Below are 14,580 nucleotides of genomic sequence, written 5' to 3' on the forward strand. Positions count from 1 at the left end.
GTAGCCTCTGTCACAGCAACATACTCTGCCTCACAACTAGAAAGAGCAACCTAACAAAACAAGTACAACAATTTAACCAACTAGGTTAATAAGATTTTATATTTTAAATTTAACAGCAAATTTGATGAATATAAGACGTTTTAACTTCAACTTTTAAACTAACTAATATATATATATATAAAGTTAAAAATAAAATTAAAAATGATATCATATTATCACCGTAATTTTTTTCCAATTTTTATATCAATACTTGTGCTATTAAAAACATGAAGCTCTTTGTCCAGTTGACTCTTTGTCTAGTTGGCTTTGTAACTAAACGTTATAACTCTGGCCTCACCACCTCCTTTTTATTTATTTATTAAAACTAGATATTTATTTGTGAACTAATTCATAATTATACCATTTTAATTTAAATATGATTTTATTAAAATAATTATTAATATTTTATTTTATACTACCAACATTTTTTAATATACAAATATTTATAATAATAAATAAATTTTAATTAATGTATAAATAAGATTTATTTATATAAGTTAAGAGATAGAGAATTATATATAAAATAATTTAAATTATATTATAATATTATTTATTTTAAAACTATATTTTTATAATAATTATATATTATTTTTTATTAATTTAAATATAATTAATAATACAACTTACTTATAAAAATAAAATATAAAGATTAAAATAATAATTTATATAAATATAAGGGTAAAATATTCTTTTATATTTCTTAATTTTAAACTATTTCAAAAATTTATAAAAAAAATTATAAATTAATAATAATAAACAAATTAAAACAATTATATTGATTTGGTTTGGTATTTAAATAAATAATTTTATATATTATTTTTATATGCATCTGGAGTGTTTATTCACTTGATAATATGTGTTTATCACGATTTTGTATTTTTGTTATTGTTTATATTTTTTATTTATATTTTCTTATATTCTCACAAAACTATGCTGAAATTTATTAAATTAATTTTTTTTATTATTTAAAATCTAATTAATTTAACTTTTTAAATTTTCTTATCATATTTTTTTTTTTAAAATAGAGTATTTTTTCTTATATTTTATTAGATTTCATATATTTATTTTATTATAGCAAGAGTATTCCTAAAACTAAAACTGTTTAACTAATATGTTCAATTATTACTTGTTTAAGTGTAATACTTATAAAATTTGTAGGGTAAACAAAATTCCTAATTCACACTTGTCCCTTGTCAATACATGTGTATATTTTTTTTCATTTTTTTTGTTTGTTTAGGAAGCTAAAGCCCTTAGACCTATATTTTTTCTACATCCAATTTCTTTATCTCGCGTGTTAGTGTGTTTTTCTAGGTAATTTGGATATTTTGTCCATGCCAATTTTATACACTAATTAATAGCATATACATTGCTCAATTTTTTAGCATTAATGTGATATTTTTAATTAGGAGGAGAGATCATTAAAGTGGCTAATTAACACTTTACACGGAGAAACGTTGAGATATGAGAGAGTCTGTTTAACTTACGGAGAAGGAGGAAGATATATGATGTTACCCAGTAACCGAAGAGACACTAAACTAGCAGATACATGTAAACTTTAGCCATTTGTCTTCCTTCATTAAACAAACCATAAGAATCAGCTACTATAAGTCTAAGACTAAGCATATACAATAAAACTTCATAAATTATAGACGTGGAAGTTGTTCAGACTCATTTGATAATGGAAGGGAGATGGAAAGGACCGGCGATCGGAATTGATCTGGGTACAACATATTCATGTGTTGGAGTATGGCAACACGACCGTGTTGTAATCATAGTCAATGATCAGGGCAACAGAACCACTCCTTCCTGTGTTGCATTCACTGATACAGAGCGGTTCATTGGGGATGGGGCTAAGAATCAGGTTGCTAACAACTCCATCAACACTGTTTTTGGTATGTTTCTGCTTAAGTTCTATTCTTCTTTCTTCTTTTTTATACTGGAATTAGTTCTATATATATAATTTCCCTTAATAACATGTTATTGTTTAGATGCAAAGAGATTGATTGGTAGGAAGTTTAGTGATCCGTTGGTGCAAAGTGACACCAAACACTGGCCATTCAAGGTGATTTCTGGGCCAGAAGACAAACCAGTGATCGTTGTCAGCTACAAAGGTGAGGAGAAGCAGTTCTATGCAGAGGAAATATCTTCCATGGTTCTAATCAAGATGAAGGAGGTTGCTGAGACCTTTTTGGGATCACCCGTGAAAAATGCTGTCATTACAGTCCCGGCTTACTTCAACGACTCCCAAAGACAAGCCACCAAAGACGCAGGTACAATTTCTGGTCTGAACGTGATGCGTATCATCATTGAGCCCACTGCTGCTGCGATTGCCTATGGTCTAGACAGGAGAGAAAACAGTGTGGGAGAGAAGAATGTCCTCATTTTCGACCTTGGTGGAGGAACATTTGATGTCTCTGTCTTGACCATTACTGAATCTGTCTTTAAAGTGAAGGCCACGGCTGGTGATACCCATTTGGGAGGAGAGGACTTTGACAACAGAATGATGAATCATTTTTTGCAGCAATTCAAACGCAAGAAAAACAAAGACATAAGTGGAAACCCCCGTGCTCTAAGTAGGTTGAGGATGGCATGCGAAAAGACAAAGAGGACTCTTTCATATACTACCCACACTACTATTGAGATTGATTCTCTCTTGGATGGTGTTGACTTATTTTTCAAATTATCCCGAGCTAGGTTTGAGGAGTTGAACATGGATCTGTTCACAACGTGTATGGAAACTGTTGAGAAATGTTTGAATGATGCGGAGATGGACAAGAGTTGTGTTCATGATGTTGTCCTGGTTGGTGGGTCTACTAGAATCCCCAAAGTACAACAACTTCTTAAGAATTTTTTTAACGGCAAGGAACTCTGCCAAAATATCAACCCTGATGAGGCGGTTGCCTTAGGGGCTGCGGTTCAAGCCGCCATTTTGTGTGACGAGGGAAACAAGAAAGTTCAAGATATGGTACTTTTGGATGTGACTCCCCTCTCTCTTGGAATTCATAATAATGGAGATATAATGTCGGTCGTGATTCCTAGGAACACTACAATTCCCACAAAAGTGGAGAAGGTTTATGTTACATGCGATGACAACCAATCATTTGTTTTGATTCAAGTTTACGAGGGAGAGAGATCAATGACAAAAGACAATAATTTGCTTGGAAAGTTTTTATTGTCCGGATTTCCTCCTCTTCCAAGAGGAGAAGGTAAACACACTGTCTGCTTCGATATTGATGCAAACGGTATATTAAACGTTTCAGCAAAGGTAAATATAACCGGTGGTGAGAAGAATGAGATGACAATAACAAATGAGAAAGGAAGGTTAACAAAGGAGGAGATTGACAAGTTGGTGCAAGCGGCAGAGAAGTACAAAGCCGAGGATAAGAAGCTCAAGAAAGGAGCAGAGGCCAGGAACGCAGTGGAGGACTATGCTTACAAAATGAGGAACAAAGTAAAGAAGATGAGTTATAAGCTGTCATATGGTGACAAGAAGAAGATAGATGACACAATAGAGGAAGCATTTATATGGTTGGAGGACAATGAGATGGCAACCAAGGCGGATGTGTTTGAGAAAAAATTGAAGGAGTTGAAAAGTGTGTGCAATCCCATCATTTCTAAGGCTGGTAGTGCTGGTTTTGGGGAACCCCTGATTGAGGAAGTTGATTGATTATTATTTTTATTTTATTATTGAATACCAAGTATTGTTGTTTGCTTAATTCTCAATTTATATATATATGAACTCCTTAAATTTATCTTATTGTATTTCATTGAAGCTGCAATTTTCTCATTAGGAAGCAAGTTGGAGTGTTGGACATCATGTCTTATAAGGTCATAGTGAACTTTCAATAGTGAAGTCTGATTTCAAAGTGAATCCTACATCCTACATTTGGCAGTGAACAAAGTAACTCTAGCTGACAATAGTTCAATTATGGGAAGACAGGGCACTGAAGATCACAAAATACCAATATATTGTATTGAACTTTTGGTATATGAAAATCATGCCTATATCGTAACAATATTTCAGTTATATTAAAATCACAGAAATCTCGGTATGATACAAATAGTATACCGATCAAACAGAATATATATCGGTGCCGACAGGAAAAGGAAAGAAGGTGGTTAATGCCAGATTTAAGCCGGAGCTTGATGGGTTAAATTGCTTTGAGACACTAATTGTGTCTTTCTAATAACAAGATTAAACGTTTATAGATTTTTTCAATTTCATTCCCTAAGAATTCTTGATCCATTTATATCATTAATTCATTATACTAAATCAATTTTTTTTGGGAGAAAAGAAAGAATTTTATTTTGTATAATTAAATACTTTCTTAATTCCCGGTCTTGTGTGTGTGTTTTTTTTTTTTTTTTTTTTTTTTTGTTAGTGTTTAATCACACGTATTAATAGATTTAATATTTAAAATTAATAAAAAATAATATATATATATTTTATTATTCGATATTAATATATACAAATTTAGAATATGTGATTTAAATTTTATTTAAGAAAAAAGTATCTATATTATATTAGAATCTCAACTACGATTGTGTGATTTATTATATACAAATTTAATTATTTAAGAAAAAATCTCAAATAATAGATTTATATACAATGTAAAAATATAAGAACCGTTAAACCAATGAATATATTTCAATCAATAATAATAATAAAAGAATTTAAATTATAGATATTCAAAACAAATTAAAAAATAAAGTGATTTTTTTTAAGGAAAGAGAGACTTGGTGGCCAATCTAATGAAAATTAGGAATATTTTTTTAAACATTAGAATCTATCTAATATCCAATACATCAAGTGATAGTTATAAATAATTCCATTCTCTATTAATGTGGAATTCAATTCTTTATTAATTTCTCTCTATACAAAATATCGATTCGTAATTGCGAAGATGAATGATAGCACAATTGCGAAGATGAATGATAGCGATCAATGGTGGAAAAGGGGAAGAGTTCTTGGTATAGGAGGTTATGGAGTTGTTTATGAAGCTCGTCCGTTGCCCGACGATCCTATCTCTCTTAATCTTCCACCACTTATGGCCGCTAAATCATTCTTTAGTAAGGATTCTCTCGACCGAGAGAAACAGGTTTTGTCAATATTCAAAGATGATCATCCAAACATCATTGGTTATTATGGTTGTTCCGATTACAACATATTTTTGGAATACGCCTCCGACGGCGACTTATATGCAAAAATAAAGAAGACCTGGGGAGGATTATCTGAGAAGGAGGTGAGCGAATATGTTAAAGGAATTCTGTTGGGTTTGAAGTACATTCATAAATTGGGTTTGGTTCATTGCGATATTAAGCCGGAGAATATATTATTGACGGGCGATGGAGTTCCAAAGATTGCAGATTTTGGATTGGCCATGAGAGCAGGAGTGATTCGTGAAATTGATGCAAGGCGAGGGACGCCGGAGTATATGGCTCCAGAAGTGATAACACACGGAGTATACAACTGGTGGTGTGATATTTGGGCATTGGGCTGCACTGTATTGAAGATGTTTACCGGACAGAATGTATGGGGAGGATTTCCGTCAAATAAAGATATAAAAAAATTCATTGCAAAACACGATGTCATTCCAGTAATTCCTGACAGTTTGTCTTTTGAGGCTATAGATTTCTTGCAAAGATGTCTTGTAAGGGATTTTAGAAGTAGATGGAACGTCGAATCACTGCTCCAACATCCATTCGTATTGAGAAAGGCGAAAGATCTCAACTTATAATTTGAATTTTAACGGAATTACGATAATTGACCAATTCTAACTATTCTGTAATTATATAATATAACTTTTTTACAATTTATTGTGTTTCCATTGTTTTTGTTATATGCATGATCGAAGTTGAAGTTGAAGTTAGTGGAAAGACATTGTATCATTAAGCTAATTTTATAATTAAATATTTTAAAATTTTCTAAAACTTTTTCATTCATATAGCAATAATATTTCTTGAATATAATATATAAATTTAAAGCTATTTTAATATTTCTCAAATAAATATCAGCCCAAGTTTTACTCTAGTTTATAATTAAAAAAACCTAAATAAAAGCTTCTCTATCCCCGCAACCCAATATATTTTTTATCTGGTCGGCATCGTTTTTTCAAAGAAGCTTATCTGATGCGAGTTTCATGAGCCGGTCCAGTTTGGTCTATGCTTAGACAAGAACCGGTCTAGTTTGTAGTTTGCTCTTTTTCTTTGCTCCTTCATCGGCTATTTTGCTGGTTCGACACCACAATGGACTCTCTATATATAATTAATTGGAAAAAAACTCAATTAGACGTATATATACTATCAAAAATTGGCTCATTTAGCATATTTTAATAAACATGGTTAATTTTTATTTTTAAATTTATATATTTATTAATTAAATATTAATATATTTTCTCTCTCATTCTTTTTCATTAATTAAACTAGTTAATTTATTTTATTCTTAAATTTTTTTATTATTTTAATATTAATTTCTATTTTATATGTCATCTTTTTTTTATTAGTTTTATTTCTCATATTTTTTAAATTCTTATTTTTTTTAAATTAAAAACTTATTTATGAATTTTATGTTTTAATATAATATTTAATTTAATATAAACAAAAATGAAATTAATAATTTTTTATTTAATTTTTATTCACGTAGTATAAGGTACATTGTTTTGTCTAATATTTGATTATTACTCTTTCGGGTGTTTAATGAATGAGTTTTTATTATTATTTAATTTTTAATTCATAATATTGTGTTGAAAGATTTTTATTGTTGAAAGAATTTTAATTGTTTGGATCAAATAATTTTAAAATAATTAATAATTAATGTGAATATAAGAAAAAAATATAAAAAATAAGAAAAAATATAAAATTAAAATAATTAATGACGAATACTTTTATATATATATATATATATAATTAAATAAAAATAATAAATAATAAATACTCATATAAAAATAATAAAATATTATAAAAAAGATAAAAATAAAAAGTTCATTTATTAGTAATAAATGAAAAAGAATAAGGGAAAAAATATATTAATATTTAATTATTAAATATATAAATTAAAATATAAAAATTAATCATGATTTATTAAAAAAATGCTACATGAGTCCATTTTTGATAATTCGTTTAAATAACTTTTTATTAGTAAATACGTCTAAGTGGTCTAAGTGAGCTAGTTGTACAATTTTATTATAAAAGATTAATTTAAAATCTATTTTACATTCTCCTAATAATTAGTTAAGGTTTTAAATTTAAATTTTCCTATTAATTAAGCTTTTATTTTCTATTAATTAGTTTTTTAAAATATTTCTTTATTAGTTTAAAATTTATTTTATATTATTCGGTTAGTTAGTTAAGAGGTTATTAACTTAATTTAAATCTTATTTTATTAATAATAATTACCAAGTTATTTTTTAATAATTAGCTTTTTAAATAATTTTTATTAGTTTAAAAGTTATTTATTATTCTTTTATTAGTTTAACTAGCATTTTTTCCCGTGCATTTGCACGAGTATTAATATAAAAATCGTGAAAAAAATTACGGATAATATTTTTTATTTTATTTTTAACCGTTTTAAGTTTATGGGTGGGTCAACCCACAATCCGACCCAAGTATCCATTTACTCAACACCTATATAGATTAGTTAATTAAAAAGTTGAACTTATATTAATATTAAAACGTCATGCGTTTATCAAATTTGGTGTTGAATTTAAAATATAAAGTCTTTGTAGCCTAGTTAGTTAAAGAGTTATACTTGTTTTGTTAGGTTGCAAGTTCGAAACATACCTCTAGCATTTTTAATTTTATTTTTAACCGTTTTAAATTTAAAAACGGATCAACCCACAATCCGACCCAAATATCCAAATTAACCACAGCTCTCAACCCGCCAATCCGGACACTTTAAAAATTAAGCATCATTATATATATATAGATTAGTTAGTTAGTTAAAAAGTTGAACTTATATTAATATTAAAATGTCCCGCGTTTATCAAATTTGGTGTTGAATTTAAAATATAAAGTCTTTGTAGCCTAGTTGGTTAAAGAGTTGTATTTGTTTTGTTAGGTTGCAAGTTCGAAACATACCTCTAGCATTTTTAATTTTATTTTTAACCGTTTTAAATTTAAAAACGGGTCAACCCACAATCCGACCCAAGTATCCAAATTAACCACAGCTCTCGACCCGCCAATCCGGACACTTTAAAAATTAAGCATCATTATATATATATAGATAAGAGGTTATTAAATTAAAATTTTATTTTCTTTCAATTAATTACACGCGTATTATTTTATATTAATTAGCTTTTTATTTTTTTAATTCTTTTATTAGTTAGTTAAGATGTTATAAATTTAAATTCTTTATTCTAGGAATGTTTTTTCCTATTAATTAGCTTTTTAATTATTTGTTTATTAGTTTAAATTTTTGTTATCCATGTACATTATAGGTTTGTTAACTAGTTTTTTCAAATATTTTTATTAGTTAGATTTTTTTATTACTATGATAAATAATTATAAATATTATGTTCAATTTAAATTTGAATTTTTCACCAATCTTTGTTTATATTTAGGAATTAGTTGTAAAAGTTAGTTACAATACAAAAAATAGGTGTATTTAGTTCAAAATTAAAATCTTTTTCAATATATACAAGTTTATTTTCATAATTTAAGAGATTTTGAACGTCTTCTCACATTAAAATCCGTTCAATATAAAATTCTAGGCGAGGATAATTCATAATTTCATCTTCCACCATTTTTCTTCTCCCAAAATCCTTATGTTCATAAATAGTCCTGGTCTCTTTTCAAATCATTGTGGGTAAATAGAATTTTTTTTTTTTGAAAAGTTACAGTTTTATTAAAAATGAAAAAAATCGTTAAGCATGACATGAAAAATAATAATAAAAAATACTTAAAAGGTTATCGAGCTCGTAAATCCTCGAGAATAAACGATTAATTCCCTGACAAACTCTACTGATTTTCTTGAACGAATCTCAAAAAGTATCATAATAATAGTATTACGAATGATACGCATCGGATGACTACGATCATTGTAAGTTCGACGATTTCTCTCCAACCAGATAGTCCACCAATGGTGCTTAATTTTTAAATTGTTTGGATTTTCGGGTCAAGAGTTGTGGTTAATTTGGATATATATGTAAAGTAAATGAATACTTGAGTCGGATTGTGGGTTGACCCGCCCATAAACTTAAAACGGTTAAAAATAAAAATTAAAATGGTATATGTATGTTTCGAATTTGTAACATAACAAAACAAGTATAAGTTTTTAACCATCTAGGCTAATAAGATTTTATATTTTAAATTCAATACCAAATTTGATGAACACAGGACATTCTTAACAATATAAGTTCAACTTTTTAACTAATATATATATATATATATTTATATATAAAATGATGCTTAATTTTCAAAGTGTCTGGATTGCCGGGTTGAGAGCTCTAATTAATTTGAATATATATGTGAAAATAAATGAATACTTGAGTCGGATTGTGTGTTGACTCACCCATAAACTTAAAACGGTTATGTATGTTTCGAACTTGCAACCTAACAAAAATAAGTACAACCATTTAATCAAGTGTGATTGAGATGTTGTTTGCCGAAGGATAATAGACTGACGGTAATAATTGAAAATTGTTAAGAAAATATAAATCAAATATTTGATTGACCAAAGTGTAAGGTCCCGATATTAAATATTAAAAAATATAAATTAAATATTTGATAGACAACCATCTCCCTTCAACATCTCTCATAATGTGTTCTACGTTGTTGAAATCTAGATCCACATGAGGTGTGCTAAAAAAACGTCAGTCACTATCTGAATGACTAAACAAATACCAGCTAACGAACCGAACCCACACCAATAACCAAGATTGCCCAGGTTGGATAGATGAAAGTGAAATTGTAAGGTCACGAGATAAGAGGTTCATTAGGAAAATTATGTAATAAGATATGTGAGAAGATGAATTGTTTTACCGAATAATATATTAAAATAAAATTGTACACTCGAATTTCAAATTTTATTAATTTCGGTAAAATAATTCATCTTCTCACATCAGAATACATATTATTATAAAAAAAAAATTATTTATTTTTTATAATTTTATCGTGTGTATCACATCAGAATTTTCCTAGTTGCATTAAAAGCTAATAAGTATTGAATTATCTAACAAATATTAATACAAATTACTGTAAATCACATCATTAATATTTATATTCGAGATGAATGCTGATAAATATTGTAGTGATTTCACCTTCTCTAATAAAAAACTGATTATAGTAGGATTTTTATAAGGTCATTAAAACTCTAAATCTAGTTACGGAACTATAACACGAAAAAGGGTCATAAAAGCTCTCGTCTATATCATCTTCTTTGATCCCATTCTATATAAATAAATACAAATGCCCCTTCTTTTAATTCTTCATAATTCTCATAAACAAAATAGAATAAAATTCAATTCATCCATTAATCTCGTTGATCATGAATTCGATGTTCAGTTTCAAGAATTCGATTCCTTCTTTAATGAACAACCCTGTTTCCAACGACAATCAACAACGATCGGTGGCTAACACGAACAGGAAATCCTCGCCCGCCGCCGCCTCCAACTGCCGATGTTACTGCCAGATTTGCACTGGAGCTTGATGGTTTAAATTGCTTTGAGACGCTAATTGTGTCTTTTTAATAGTGTAATTATATGTTTGTTGAATTACATGATCAAATATTTATTTATATATTCTTTCAATTTCATTCCCTAAGAATTCTTGATCCATTTATATAATTATACGAAATCAAATTCTTTCTTAATTCCATGTCTTTTGTGTGTGTTTTTTTGTTTGTTTTATTGGATGTTAATATATACAAATTAGAATATGTGTTTTAAATTTTATTTAAGAAAAACTATCTATATCTATATATATCTAATAACGCTTAATTTTGAAAGGTAGGAGGTGTACATCACGCTCTTTCCAAAATAATTTACATCATCATAGATATTTTTATGTGTTAAATATATATATTTCTCTCTCTTCATTTATCTTTATTAATTAATTTTTTTATTTTCTTTACCATATATATATTTTCTCACTAATAATATAAAATATATATTTTTTCATCAATTCTATTAACTAAGTTTCATGATTATCTATGTCCGTTACTCTTTTATATATATATATTAATGAAAATATGTAAAAATAAAAATTTCAGTTATCATATTATAATTAATGAAAATATATATAAATAAAAAATTTCAATTATCATATTATAATTATCTATTAATTGAATTTAGCAATAAATATTGATTATATCAACTAGCAATAAATATTGATTATATCAATGTATATATAACTACAACTAAACTAATATATTACTCCATCCAAATATTTTAATCCTATAAATAATCTTAGATGAACAAGGTTCAACTGAAGAGAGAAGAGTGATATCTTCATATACAGAGCATTTTATTTCGTCGATCTCCTTTTGTCGTGTGCTATTTCTATTCATAATCTTTTCAATTTCTCTATCAATATCATGCTTTCAATAATTGAATTTGAATTATGTTATGTTTCAATAATCCGTTTTCACTAATTTGTATTTTTTTTCCAGGAATTTGATCATTTCAGGCAGATGCAAAAACATCATCGATCTCCTTTTGTAGCTTCTAACTCTACAATCATTCACAAAATTCAGGTAATTTCTCTTTCCTAATTTATTTCTCTTACTTATTTTCTCTATCATAGTATAAGATCATCTCCAATCCACCACAAACAACTTCATTTTAGGTCACTCAACTGTATTTTAAGTATCTTTCTCTTCCAAACCCAAATATGCAGGGACACTGTTCACATACTCAAAAGGTTTTCAAAACTTTCATTTCAGTCATTTTAGTTTGTTTTTAATTAATTTATATAATTTATTTATATTTTAATTTGTTTACATATTTTATTTATTTATATTTTAATTTATTTATATGTTTAATTCATGATAATTTTAATAAGGTTTGTTTTGTTGTATTTTTTTTTGTTTGTGAGAAGTAATTTGTGTTTATGTAATAATGTTTAATTTATTTTATGCAGTTGTATAAATAATTGAATGTGAATTTTAAAAGAATTAATAAGTTGTTGTAAAGTTATGGGTTTAATTTGTAATTTTAGATAAATATATAGATAATATTGAAAAAATTAAAATTTATTATAAAAATGAATATTCTGAAAATATTCTTTTGAGTTTGAGTTTTTGGGTTGGAGATAAATTATTCTTTCATAATATATATTTCTCTTTCTTAATTTAATTATTAAAAGTATATTTTTTCTATTTACTATATAAATTTTTATATATTTCACACTAATAATATAAAATATTTTTTTTATTAATATTTATATATATATATATATAATAACAATATATATAATAATGTTTAATAGATGAATATGAAGGTTTATACACAAATTATTAACCCTATAAATTACTCTAATTTCTAAATTAATTTCTTTATATATTTTACTTTTTTTCTTAATCTAATTATTAAGTATTTTTTTTCTTACTTTCACTATATAAATATTTATATTTTTTCACACTAATAATATAAAATATTTTTTATATTAAAATATATAATATTACCTAACTTATTTATTTTTATATATAATAACAATATATATAATAATGGATGAATATGAAATTTATACACAAAATCATTAGGATTTCTATCTCATTTCATAATTTCTTTCTATTAATTAACTCTATATAATTACTTTACTTTCTAAATTAATTTCTTTATTTTATATTCAAGATTTTTTTCATTTCATAATTTATCTTTCTAATTAATTTCTAATATTACTCTTTTTTCTAATTTAATTTTTTTTCACTTTCATAATATATAAAAATTTAAAATTATATATATATATATATATTAGGTAAGTTATGACTATTTATTTTAAATAGGTGGTTATAAATAAATATTTTAAATAACAATATTAAATATTTCTCTCAACTAAAATCTATATATATTAATTTTGTACTTAATTTATTTTTTTATCTCTAATCTTTATATATATATATATATATAATAATTTTAACAAGGTTTGTTTTGTTGTATTTTTTTTGTTTGTGAGATGTAATTTGTGTTTATGTAATAATGTTTAATTTATTTTATGCAATTGTATAAATAATTGAATGAGAATTTAAAAGTAATTAATAAGTTGTTATAAAGTTATGAGTTCAATTTGTAATTTTAGATAAATATATAGATAATATTGAAAAAATTAAAATTTATTATAAAAATGAATAGAATATTCTTTTGAGTTTGAGTTTTTGGGTTGGGATAAATTACTAAGATGTTTACTGTATTTTAATTATGAGAATAAATATCTTTCATAATATATATATTTCTCTTTCTTAATCTAATTGTTAAGTATTTTTTTCTACTTACTATATAAATTTTTATATTTTTTCACATTAATAATATAAAATATTTTTTTATTAATACTTTTTACATAAAGATATATAATATTACCTAACATATTTATTTTTATATATATAATAACAATATATATAATAATGTTTAATAGATGAATATGAAGGTTTGTACATAAATTATTTTTATCTCAATTCATAATTTTTCTTTCTTAATTAACTCTATAAATTATTCTATGTTTTAAATTAATTTTTTATATATATTTGACTATCTTTTTTAATTTAATTATTAAATATTTTTTTCTTACTCTTACTATATAGATATTTATATTTTTTCAAACTAATAATATAAAATATTTTTTATATTAAAATATATAATATTACATAACATATTTATTTATATATATATAATAACAATATATAATAATGTTTAATAGATGAATATGAAGGTTTATACACAAATTCATTATGATTTCTATCTCAATTCATTATTTTATATTCAAGAATTTTTTCATTTCATAATTTATCTTTCTAATTAATTCATAATATTACTCTTTTTTTTAGTTAATTTTTTTTTTCACTTTCTACTTATCATAATATATAAAAATTTAAAATTATATATATATATATATTAGGTAAGTCAAGACTATTTATTTTAAATAGGTGGTTATATATAAATAAATATTTTAAATAACAATATTAAATATTTCTCTCAACTAAAATCTATATATATATTAATTTCGTACCTAATTTTTTTATCTTTAATCTTTATATATATATATATATATATATATATTTTTCTTAAGAGAATTTTTTTAATTTGGTTGTTCAAGAAATCATTTATTTGTGGACAATATTATTTTTTTATATCACAGTTTTTATTATTTGGTAATTTTCTGCCTTTTTCTTAAATGTTATGGTGATCACTCTACTAAAGTGTGGTTTCATCTCTAAAATGACCGAGTGTGATGTAAACTTTTTAACAAAGTTTTATCTCTAAAATATTCTTATTTTTATCTTGACTCTTGTATATCTACATTATCTCACTTTATTAAAAATACAAAGGTCTAAAGAGAATTTGATTGAGCCAACTTATTTTTTCTTTAAATAATACTATTATTTTAGTTTGA

At 25.3% G+C, this 14,580-nt stretch overlaps 1 protein-coding gene and 1 pseudogene across 1 annotated transcript; both read left to right on the top strand.

Annotated features, from left to right (window-relative positions):
* The first annotated feature begins 1,717 nt into the window (after positions 1-1,717).
* LOC124919901 lies at positions 1,718-3,710 on the top strand (annotated as a pseudogene).
* A 1,233-nt stretch (positions 3,711-4,943) lies between these two features.
* Positions 4,944-5,777, top strand: LOC124944978 (mitogen-activated protein kinase kinase kinase 20-like). Its single transcript, XM_047485335.1, has one exon. The coding sequence runs from the start codon at positions 4,944-4,946 to the stop codon at positions 5,775-5,777; it is 834 nt and encodes a 277-aa protein (XP_047341291.1).
* The last annotated feature ends 8,803 nt before the right edge of the window (positions 5,778-14,580 follow it).

The sequence above is a fragment of the Impatiens glandulifera genome, chromosome 1 (assembly GCF_907164915.1).
Source record: "Impatiens glandulifera chromosome 1, dImpGla2.1, whole genome shotgun sequence".
Classification (NCBI taxonomy): Eukaryota; Viridiplantae; Streptophyta; class Magnoliopsida; order Ericales; family Balsaminaceae; genus Impatiens; species Impatiens glandulifera.

Coding starts and splice junctions, on each gene's coding strand:
- LOC124944978 (XM_047485335.1), top strand. CDS start 4,944: ATGAATGATAGCACAATTGCGAAGATGAATGATAGCGATCAATGGTGG.